General features: G+C 38.9%; 1 protein-coding gene across 1 annotated transcript in view; it reads left to right on the forward strand.

Annotated features, from left to right (window-relative positions):
* Positions 1–2,046: 2,046 nt before the first annotated feature.
* Positions 2,047–12,728, forward strand: part of LOC135532687 (ephrin type-A receptor 6-like) — a gene marked incomplete at both ends in the record, with an annotated part of 61,507 nt that continues 50,825 nt past the window's right edge. Inside the window, 4 exons of the mRNA XM_064960157.1 lie at positions 2,047–2,196; positions 5,104–5,178; positions 7,241–7,339; positions 8,705–8,921. Of these exons, the coding sequence (XP_064816229.1) occupies positions 2,047–2,196; positions 5,104–5,178; positions 7,241–7,339; positions 8,705–8,921 (541 nt within the window). The remainder of the gene's footprint in view (positions 2,197–5,103; positions 5,179–7,240; positions 7,340–8,704; positions 8,922–12,728) is intronic.

Here is a 12,728-nt window from a genome sequence, read left to right on the forward strand (position 1 = left end):
AATAATAGTATATAGTATAATACTAATGATAGTATATAGTATAATATTAATAATAATATACAGTATAATACTACTAATAATATATAGTATAATACGAATAATAATATACAGTATAATAATAATAATATACAGTATATTACTACTAATAATATATAGTATAATACTAATAATAATATACAGTATAATACTAATAATAATATATAGTATAATACTAATAATAATATACAGTATAATACTACTAATAATATATAGTATAATACTAATAATAATATATAGTATAATAATAATAATATACAGTATAATACTAATAATAATATATAGTATAATACTAATAATAATATATAGTATAATACTAATAATAATATACAGTATAATACTACTAATAATATATAGTATAATACGAATAATAATATACAGTATAATAATAATAATATACAGTATATTACTACTAATAATATATAGTATAATACTAATAATAATATACAGTATAATACTAATAATAATATACAGTATAATACTAATAATAATATACAGTATAATACTACTAATAATATATAGTATAATATTACTAATAATATACAGTATAATACTACTAATAATATACAGTATAATACTAATAATATACAGTATAATACTAATAATAATATACAGTATAATACGAATAATAATATACAGTTTAATAATAATAATATACAGTATAATACTAATAATAATATACAGTATAATACTAATAATAATATACAGTATAATACTAATAATAATATACAGTATAATACTAATAATAATATACAGTATAATACTACTAATAATATACAGTATAATACTAATAATATACAGTATAATACTAATAATATACAGTATAATACTAATAATAATATACAGTATAATACTAATAATATACAGTATAATACTAATAATATACAGTATAATACTAATAATATACAGTATAATACTAATAATAATATACAGTATAATACTAATAATAATATACAGTATAATACTAATAATAATATACAGTATAATACTAATAATATACAGTATAATACTAATAATATACAGTATAATACTACTAATAATATATAGTATAATACTAATAATAATATATAGAATAATACGAATAATATTATACAGTATAATACTAATAATATAATAGTATAATACTAATAATAGTATATAGTATAATACTAATGATAGTATATAGTATAATATTAATAATAATATACAGTATAATACTACTAATAATATATAGTATAATACGAATAATAATATACAGTATAATAATAATAATATACAGTATATTACTACTAATAATATATAGTATAATACTAATAATAATATACAGTATAATACTAATAATAATATATAGTATAATACTAATAATAATATACAGTATAATACTACTAATAATATATAGTATAATACTAATAATAATATATAGTATAATAATAATAATATACAGTATAATACTAATAATAATATATAGTATAATACTAATAATAATATATAGTATAATACTAATAATAATACACAGTATAATACTAATAATAATACACAGTATAATACTAATAATAATATATAGTATAATACTAATAATATATAGTATAAACTAATAATAATATATAGTATAATACTAATAATAATATACAGTATAATACTAATAATAATATACAGTATAATACTACTAATAATATACAGTATAATACTACTAATAATATACAGTATAATACTAATAATAATATACAGTATTATGATAATAATATACTGTATATTATTAAGGTAATATTTAATATTATACAGTGTACTATATAGTAGAATTGCAATAATAATATACGCCAGGCAGTACAGAAGGCAATATATAATAATATACAGTATAATATATAGTACAATACTACTAATAATATACACCAGGCAGCGCAAAAGGTCATATATAATAATATACCGTATAATATATAGTTAATTGTAATAATAATATACTAATAATTATAATGTAATATATAACCCAGGTGTGTTGCAGGTAATAAAAGGTGTATGTCCTGTTCCCTTCAGGTGTACGTGGAGCTGCGCTTCACCCTGAGAGACTGTAACTCCATCCCTTGGGTGTCTGGTACCTGCAAGGAGACCTTTAACCTCTTCTACCTCCAGACAGAAGAGCCACACGCCGCCGCCACCCGCTTCAGACCCGCCGACTACGCCAAGGTCTAGTTTTAGAGAATCCTACTTGTTGACAAGGTGTTAATAATTTCATTAGATTGTTTTAAACTCTTCTTTGACTGAGAAAACGTTCTCATTTACAGCAACGACCTGGGGAATAGTTACAGGGGAGAGGAGGAGGATTAGACAACGACCTGGGGAATAGTTACAGGGGAGAGGAGGAGGATTAGACAACGACCTGGGGAATAGTTACAGGGGAGAGGAGGAGGATTAGACAACGACCTGGGAATAGTTACATGGGAGAGGAGGAGGATTAGACAACGACCTGGGGAATAGTTACAGGGGAGAGGAGGAGGATTAGACAACGACCTGGGAATAGTTACATGGGAGAGGAGGAGGATTAGACAACGACCTGGGGAATAGTTACAGGGGGAGAGGAGGAGGATTAGACAACGACCTGGGAATAGTTACATGGGAGAGGAGGAGGATTAGACAACGACCTGGGGAATAGTTACAGGGGAGAGGAGGAGGATTAGACAACGACCTGGGGAATAGTTACATGGGAGAGGAGGAGGATTAGACAACGACCTGGGGAATAGTTACATGGGAGAGGAGGAGGATTAGACAACGACCTGGGGAATAGTTACATGGGAGAGGAGGAGGATTAGACAACGACCTGGGGAATAGTTACAGGGGAGAGGAGGAGGATTAGACAACGACCTAGGGAATAGTTACAGGGGAGAGGAGGAGGGGGATGAATGAGCCAATTGGAAGCTGGGGATGATTAGGTGGCCATGGTTTGAGGGCCAGATAGGACATTTTAGCCAGGACACCGGGGTTAACACCCCTACTGTCACGTAGAGTAGGCCAGAAGGCTAAACTGGATAACCTAACCTCTATCAAAATAAAAAGATGGCGGAACCGCAAAAGTTCTTCTGTGCAAAGGTGTTTATTTACAAGTGAATTCCGGAACAAAAAAACAACAGTACTGCCATCAACGTCTACCTTATGGGACAGCTTAAAAACAATGCTGCCCCATCCACAGCTCAATCCAAACTGCCTCTCTAGAGACTGAAAGAGAGGCTCCTTTTGTAGGGCTAGCCCCTCCCCTCAGAACAATTAACCCTAATTAATTAACAATAGAAACCTACATTTTCAATGAACTAAACATACTAAAGGATATACATTGCAACACAGTTTTAAACAATATCCCAACATAACATTTAATACATTACATCACTACTGACAATATCTTTCAATATGCCCATATGCATTTATGAGCCATTTGGGACAGGCACTATAAAGCCAACCCAATTCCCTTAGCTCGGGTCCTTTTCCAGCATACCCGGAAGCTACAGAGATGGAGAGAGAGGAACAGAACAAACAAACAATGCGCTCATCCACAACATTGATAAGTATAATAATTATTGTATCTCTCAAATATGAACATTGACAAGTGTGAAATGCATGCACCAAGACAGAAGTTAATTTGTGTGTCGACCCACATTGTTAACTTATCTTATAATGGCGCAGGGAGGGTTGATGAATATGTGTGTGCGTTAAAGAACCAAATGCTGCCCGCGGCCAGTGACGGACTTCTACGTCACACCTACTCTTGTGATAAATGCAATGGGATCTTTAATGATCAAATAGAGTCAGGACACCCGTTTAACGCCATGTACGAAGGATCCCACCTTACACAGGACAATGTCCCCAATCACTGCCCTGGGGATTTGGGATCTCCTTAGACCAGAGGGAAGAGTGTCCCCTACAGGCCCTCCAACACCACTCCCACCAGCACCTGGTCTCCCATTCAGGGACTGACCAGGACCAACCCTGCTTAGCTTCAGAGGCAAGCCAGCAGTGGTATGCAGGGTGGTATGCTGCTGACCAGGACCAACCCTGCTTAGCTTCAGAGCCAAGCCAGCGGTGGGATGCTGCTGGCTAATTTTCACTTATTGGACTTTTTGACTCATCATATATTGACATAGTGTTCTTCTCTTTCACATGTGACAGACAAAGGCAAAACAAAACCTGGTGTTCTTATTGGACTGTTTTCATGACCTGGTGTTCTTATTGGACTGTTTCATGACCTGGTGTTCTTATTGGACTGTTTTCATGACCTGGTGTTCTTATTGGACTATTTTCATGACCTGGTGTTCTTATTGGACTGTTTCATCACCTGGTGTTCTTATTGGACTGCTTTCATGACCTGGTGTTCTTATTGGACGCTTTCATGACCTGGTGTTCTTATTGGACGCTTTCATGACCTGGTGTTCTTATTGGACTGTTTCATGACCTGGTGTTCTTATTGGACTGTTTTCATGACCTGGTGTTCTTATTGGACTGTTTTCATGACCTGGTGTTCTTATTGGACTGTTTCATGACCTGGTGTTCTTATTGGACTGTTTTCATGACCTGGTGTTCTTATTGGACTGTTTTCATGACCTGGTGTTCTTATTGGACTGTTTCATGACCTGGTGTTCTTATTGGACTGTTTCATGACCTGGTGTTCTTATTGGACTGTTTTCATGACCTGGTGTTCTTATTGGACTGTTTTCATGACCTGGTGTTCTTATTGGACTGTTTCATGACCTGGTGTTCCTATTGGACTGTTTCATGACCTGGTGTTCTTATTGGACTGTTTTCATGACCTGGTGTTCTTATTAGTCTGTTTCTATAGCTGTTGTTACTGTTACTGAGTTATTTCATAGCTGTTACTGGTCAAGAGGAGAGTTATTTCATAGTTGTTGTTACTGTTACTGAGTTATTTCATAACTGTTACTTTTAAATAGGATAGTTATTTCATAGTTGTTGTTACTGTTAAAGAGGAGAGTTATTTCATAGTTGTTACTGGTCAAGAGGAGATATATTTTAGCATTTAATGGTGCTGTGACACTACTACCCAGGTGCATATGATGAAAAACATATTGGATATGATTTGATTTGAAGGTGGACACCATTGCTGCCGATGAGAGCTTCACACAGACGGACCTGGGCGACCGCGTTCTGCGCCTCAACACGGAGGTGAGTTTGGTTGAATATTATATTCATTACGTTCTTATACTCCAGTGCTCTTTTGTCTTTTTGTTTTCTTTCGCAATATTTATTTTAAAAAATATATATATTTTCATTAGAATTTCAGGGCAGAACTACAGATTTTTACCTTATCAGCTCAAGGATTCGATCTAGCAACCTTTCGCAAGGCTACCTGTCGCCTCTACACTCTAACCACTAGACTACCAGCTGACTCTACACTCTAACCACTAGGCAACCTACGTCTTCTACACTCTAACCACTAGGCTACCTGTCGCCTCTACACTCTAACCACTAGACTACCAGCTGACTCTACACTCTAACCACTAGGCTACCTGCCGCCTCTACACTCTAACCACTAGGCTACCTGCCGCCTCTACACTCTAACCACTAGGCTACCTGCCGCCTCTACACTCTAACCACTAGACTACCAGCTGACTCTACACTCTAACCACTAGGCTACCTGCCGCCTCTACACTCTAACCACTAGGCTACCTGCCTCCTCTACACTCTAACCACTAGGCTACCTGCCTCCTCTTCACTCTAACCACTAGGTTACCTGCCTCCTCTACACTCTAACCACTAGGCTACCTGCCTCCTCTACACTCTAACCACTAGACTACCTGCCTCCTCTACATTCTAACCACTAGGCTACCTGCCTCCTCTACACTCTAACCACTAGGTTACCTGCCTCCTCTACACTCTAACCACTAGACTACCTGCCTCCTCTACACTCTAACCACTAGGCTACCTGCCTCCTCTACACTCTAACCACTAGGCTACCTGCCTCCTCTACACTCTAACCACTAGACTACCTGCCTCCTCCACATTCTAACCACTAGGCTACCTGCCTCCTCTACACTCTAACCACTAGGCTACCTTCCTCCTCTACACTCTAACCACTAGGCTACCTGCCTCCTCTACACTCTAACCACTAGGTTACCTGCCTCCTCTACACTCTAACCACTAGGCTACCTGCCACCTCTACACTCTAACCACTAGACTACCCAGCCACCTCTACACTCTAACCACTAGGCTGGACTCTTAGGGTAGAGGCCTGGGAGTCATGTTGAATCTATAATAATATATATGGACTCTTAGGGTAGAGGCCTGGGAGTCATGTTGAATCTATAATAATATATATGGACTCTTAGGGTAGAGGCCTGGGAGTCATGTTGAATCTATAATAATATATATGGACTCTTAGGGTAGAGGCCTGGGAGTCATGTTGAATCTATAATAATATATATGGACTCTTAGGGTAGAGGCCTGGGAGTCATGTTGAATCTATAATAATATATATGGACTCTTAGGGTAGAGGCCTGGGAGTCATGTTGAATCTATAATAATATATATGGACTCTTAGGGTAGAGGCCTGGGAGTCATGTTGAATCTATAATAATATATATGGACTCTTAGGGTAGAGGCCTGGGAGTCATGTTGAATCTATAATAATATATATGGACTCTTAGGGTAGAGGCCTGGGAGTCATGTTGAATCTATAATAATATATATGGACTCTTAGGGTAGAGGCCCGGGAGTCATGTTGAATCTATAATAATATATATGGACTCTTAGGGTAGAGGCCTGCGAGTCATGTTGAATCTATAATAATATATATGGACTCTTAGGGTCGAGGCCTGGGAGTCATGTTGAATCTATAATAATATATATGGACTCTTAGGGTCGAGGCCTGGGAGTCATGTTGAATCTATAATAATATATATGGACTCTTAGGGTCGAGGCCTGGGAGTCATGTTGAATCTATAATAATATATATATAGACTCTTAGGGTAGAGGCCTGGGAGCCATGTTGAATCTATAATAATATATATGGACTCTTAGGGTAGAGGCCTGGGAGTCATGTTGAATCTATAATAATATATATGGACTCTTAGGGTCGAGGCCTCGACACATGTCTTTAAGGAGCCATGTTGAATCTGCCTGTGCCTGACGTCATAATAGATGCTGTTTGAGAGGAGAGGTCATTTCATTGTGTAGCCTCCGCTCTACTGTAAGCCTGTGACAAATAAAAACGTTCCTTTGATTTGAGGTCAGAGAGGTCGGCCCCGTGACCCAGAAGGGCTTCTACCTGGCGTTCCAGGATGTGGGGGCGTGTATCGCTCTGGTCTCCGTCAAGGTGTTCTACAAGGTATTGTGATGTATTTATTTATTATATCTGTCTGTCTGTCTGTCTGTCTGTCTGTCTGTGTCTCTGTCCTGTCTGTCTGTCCTGTCTGTCTGTCTGTCTGTCTGTCTGTCTGTCTGTCTGTCTGTCTGTCTGTCTGTCTGTCTGCCTTGTCTGTCTGTCTTGTCTGTCTTGTCTGTCTTGTCTGTCTTGTCTGTCTGTCTGTCTGTCTGTCTGCCTGTCTGTCTGTCTGTCTGTCTGTCTGTCTGTCTGTACTATGTACAGTGTCTTGTGAAAGTATTCACCCCCCTTGGCTTTTTTTCCTATTTTGTATCTCTGGAAGACTGAAACAGGTTTCCCTCGAGATTTTCCCTGTATTTAGCGCCATCCATTATTCCTTCAATTCTGACCAGTTTCCCTGCCAATGAAAAACTTTCCCACAGCATGATGCTGCCACCACCATGCTTCACTGTGGGGATGATGTTCTCGGGGTGATAAGAGGTGTTGGGTTTGCTCCAGACTTAGCGTTTTCCTTGATGGTCAAAAAGCTGACCAGAGTACCTTCTTCCATATGTTTGAGGAGTCTCCCACATGCCTTTTGGTGAACACCAAACATGTTTGCTTATTTTTTTCTTTAAGCAATGGCTTTTTTCTGGCCATTCTTCCATAAAGCCCAGCTCTGTGGAGTGTACGGCTTAAAGTGGTCCTAAGGACAGATACTCCAATCTCCTCTGTGGAGCTTTGCAGCTCCTTCAGGGTTATCTTTGGTCTCTTTGTTTCCTCTCTGATTAATGCCCTCCTTGCCTGGTCTGTGAGTTTTGGTGGGCGGCCCTCTCTTGGCAGGTTTGTTGTGGTGCCATATTCTTTCCATTTTTAATAATGGATTTAATGGTGCTCTGTGGGATGTTCAAAGTTTCTGATATATTTTTTTAACCTAACCCTGATCTGTACTTCTCCACAACTTTGTCCATGACCTGTTTGGAGAGCTCCTTGGTCTTCATGGTGCCGCTTGCTTAGTGGTGTTGCAGACTCTGGGGCCTTTCAGAACAGGTGTATATATACTGAGATCATGTGACACTTAGATTACACACAGGTGGACTTTATTTAACTAATTATGTGGCTTCTGGAGGTAATTGGTTCTTATTTAGGGGCTTCATAGAAAAGGGGTGAATACATATGCACACACCACTTTTCATTTATTTATTTTTTGAATTTTTTTCAAACAAGTGTTGTTTTTTTCACCAATTTGGACTATTTTGTGTTTGTCCATCACATAAATCCAAATAAAAATCCATTTAAATGACAGGTTGTAATGAAACAAAAACTCCAAGGGGGATGAATACTTTTACAAGGCCCTGTACTGACTTTCTATCTCTCTCCTTATCGAAGCGCTGTCCATCCACTCTGAGGAACCTGGCAACGTTCCCAGACACGGTACCAAGGGTCGACTCCTCCTCGCTGGTGGAGGTGCGGGGAGCGTGCGTGGAGAACGCAGAGGAGAGGGATACGCCCAAACTGTACTGTGGGGCGGACGGGGACTGGCTGGTTCCTCTGGGGCGATGCGTCTGTAGTCTGGGACATGAGGAGATTGACGGATTCTGCCAGGGTGAGTTGTGGCTAACATTGCTCCCTGGGCACAGATATCAGTTCAATGTCTAGTTTTGATTTCAATTTGGTTGATTTGTCAAAATATGTGAATTCAACCAAACAATTAACCAAATTCAATTCAAATCAACCAAACAATTCACCAAATTCAATTCAAATCAACCAAACAATTCACCCAATTCAAATCAACCAAACAATTCACCAAATTCAATTCAAATCAACCAAACAATTCACCAAATTCAATTCAAATTAACCAAACAATTCACCAAATTCAATTCAAATCAACCAAACAATTCACCAAATTCAATTCAAATCAACCAAACAATTCACCAAATTCAATTCAAATCAACCAAACAATTCCCCACGTCATTGGATTTAGGTTAGACGTTGGGTGACAAAAATACGAAATTACAAATCCAATCGGTTTTACACATTGACTCAACATCATCACGTGGAATTATTTTGTTGAAGTGACGTGGAAACAACGTTGATCAAACCAGTTTTTGCCCAGTGGGTTCATAGTGTTTATATTGCTGTGTGCTTATTCGGGCTGACCCCAATTAGTCGACTGGTCGATTTTTTTGGCCAATAGGCTGTTGGTCTATGTTTTGGGGTCGAGCAGTAGCAAATATATATATATTATTTATGGCACATGAGACTCCTGTCTTATTCGCGCTCATTTTAGTGAACTAATCCATTGAGGGGCGAGACTAATCCATTGAGGGGCGAGACTAATCCAATGTGAAGGCCGAGACTAATCCAATGTGAAGGCCGAGACTAATCCAATGTGAAGGCCGAGACTAATCCATTGTGAAGGCCGAGACTAATCCATTGTGAAGGCCGAGACTAATCCAATGTGAAGGCCGAGACTAATCCAATGTGAAGGCCGAGACTAATCCAATGTGAAGGCCGAGACTAATCCATTGTCAGGGCCGAGACTAATCCATTGTCAGGGCCGAGACTAATCCATTGTCAGGGCCGAGACTAATCCATTGTGAAGGCCGAGACTAATCCATTGTGAAGGCCGAGACTAATCCATTGTGAAGGCCGAGACTAATCCATTGTGAAGGCCGAGACTGATCCAATGTGAAGGCCGAGACTGATCCAATGTGAAGGCCGAGACTGATCCAATGTGAAGGCCGAGACTGATCCATTGTGAAGGCCGAGACTGATCCATTGTGAAGGCCGAGACTAATCCATTGTGAAGGCCGAGACTAATCCATTGTGAAGGCCGAGACTAATCCAATGTGAAGGCCGAGACTAATCCATTGTGAAGGCCGAGACTAATCCATTGTGAAGGCCGAGACTAATCCAATGTGAAGGCCGAGACTAATCCAATGTGAAGGCCGAGACTAATCCAATGTGAAGGCCGAGACTAATCCATTGTGAAGGCCGAGACTAATCCATTATGAAGGCCGAGACTAATCCATTGTGAAGGCTGAGACTAATCCATTGTGAAGTCCGAGACTAATCCAATGTGAAGGTTGAGACTAATCCACTGTCAGGGCCGAAACGAATCCATTGTGAAGGCCGAGACTAATCCATTGTGAAGGCCGAGACTAATCCATTGTGAAGGCCGAGACTAATCCATTGTGAAGGCTGAGACTAATCCATTGTGAAGGCCGAGACTAATCCATTGTGAAGGCCGAGACTAATCCATTGTGAAGGCCGAGACTAATTCATTGTGAAGGCCGAGACTAATCCATTGTGAAGGCCGAGACTAATCCATTGTGAAGGCCGAGACTAATCCATTGTGAAGGCCGAGACTAATCCAATGTGAAGGCCGAGACTAATCCAATGTGAGGGCCGAGACCAATCCATTGTGAAGTCCGAGACTAATCCAATGTGAAGGTTGAGACTAATCCACTGTCAGGGCCGAGACTAATCCAATGTGAAGGTTGAGACTAATCCACTGTCAGGGCCGAGACTAATCCAATGTGAAGGTTGAGACTAATCCACTGTCAGGGCCGAGACTAATCCAATGTGAAGGTTGAGACTAATCCACTGTCAGGGCCGAGACTAATCCAATGTGAAGGTTGAGACTAATCCACTGTCAGGGCCGAGACTAATCCATTGTGAAGGACGAGACTAATCCATTGTGAAGGCCGAGACTAATCCATTGTCAGGGCCGAGACTAATCCACTGTCAGGGCCGAGACTAATCCATTGTCAGGGCCGCTGGGGAGAGTGGCTAAATTGCACAATGTATGTCTCTCCCGCCAATTTGTGCACATTCATTGTTTAATGACTTCATTGTGTGAGTTGTTTGCTTTTGATTGTTAGTGTCTATCATTAATTTATTACATTTATCACCAGTATTAATTACCGTTAATTTAATTTATCATCTATAATCTATTCTGACTGTCGGACTGGAGATGTTGTTTTCAGAGCACAAACCCGTGAGAAACACGTTTTGGTGTTAAATCATTCCATTTTCGAGTTTTGCAAAATTTAGTAATAGTCAATTTTCTGAGCAGGCCTATAGTCTACCTTATAGTCTACACTGTAGTCTACCTTATATTCTACCCTATAGTCTATAGTCTAGTCTATAGTCTACCCTGTAGTCTATAGTCTATCCTTTAGACTACCCTATAGTCTACCCTATAGTCTATAGTCTACCCTATAGTCTACCCTATATTCTACCCTATAGTCTATAGTCTACCCTATAGTCTATAGTCTACCCTGTAGTCTATAGTCTATCCTTTAGTCTACCCTATAGTCTACCCTATTGTCTACCCTATTGTCTACCCTATAGTCTACCCTATAGTCTATCGTCTACCCTATCGTCTACCCTATCGTCTACCCTATCGTCTACCCTATCGTCTACCCTATAGTCTACTCTGTAGTCTACCCTATTATCTACCCAATTATCTACTCTAGTCACCCTATAGTCTATTTTTCTACCCTATAGTCTACCCTATAGTCTACACTGTAGTCTACCCTATATTCTACCCTATAGTCTATAGTCTAACCTATAGTCTACCCTATATTCTACCCTATAAGCTATAGTCTACCCTATAGTCTATAGTCTACCCTGTAGTCTATAGTCTATCCTTTAGACTACCCTATAGTCTACCCTATAGTCTACCCTATAGTCTATAGTCTACCCTATAGTCTACCCTATAGTCTATAGTCTACCCTATAGTCTACCCTATAGTCTACTCTATAGTCTAGCCTATAGTCTACCCTAAAGTCTATTTTTCTACCCTATAGTCTACCCTATAGTCTACCCATTAGTCTACCCATTAGTCTACCCTATTGTCTACCCTATTGTCTACCCTATTGTCTACCCTATAGTCTACCCTATAGTCTACCCTATAGTCTACTCTATAGTCTAGCCTATAGTCTACCCTATAGTCTATTTTTCTACCCTATAGTCTACGCTATAGTCTACCCTATTGTCTACTCTATAGTCTACTCTATAGTCTACCTTATAGTCTACCCTATAGGCTACTCTATAGTCTACCCTATAGTCTACCCTATAGTCTATAGTCTACCCTATAGTCTACTCTACAGTCTACCCTATAGTCTACTCTGTATACCCTATAGTCTATAGTCTACCCTATAGTCTACCCTATAGTCTATAGTCTACCCTATAGTCTACCCTATAGGCTATAGTCTACCCTGTAGTCTACCCTGTAGTCTACCATGTAGTCTACCCTATAGTCTACCCTATAGTCTACTCTATAGTCTACCCTATAGTCTATAGTATACCCTATAGTCTACCCTATACTCTACTCTATAGTCTACCCTATAGGCTATTGTCTACCCTATAGTCTACCCTGTAGTCTACCCTATAGTCTACCCTG

This window comes from Oncorhynchus masou, unplaced genomic scaffold (assembly GCF_036934945.1).
Source record: "Oncorhynchus masou masou isolate Uvic2021 unplaced genomic scaffold, UVic_Omas_1.1 unplaced_scaffold_1987, whole genome shotgun sequence".
Taxonomy (NCBI): domain Eukaryota; kingdom Metazoa; phylum Chordata; class Actinopteri; order Salmoniformes; family Salmonidae; genus Oncorhynchus; species Oncorhynchus masou.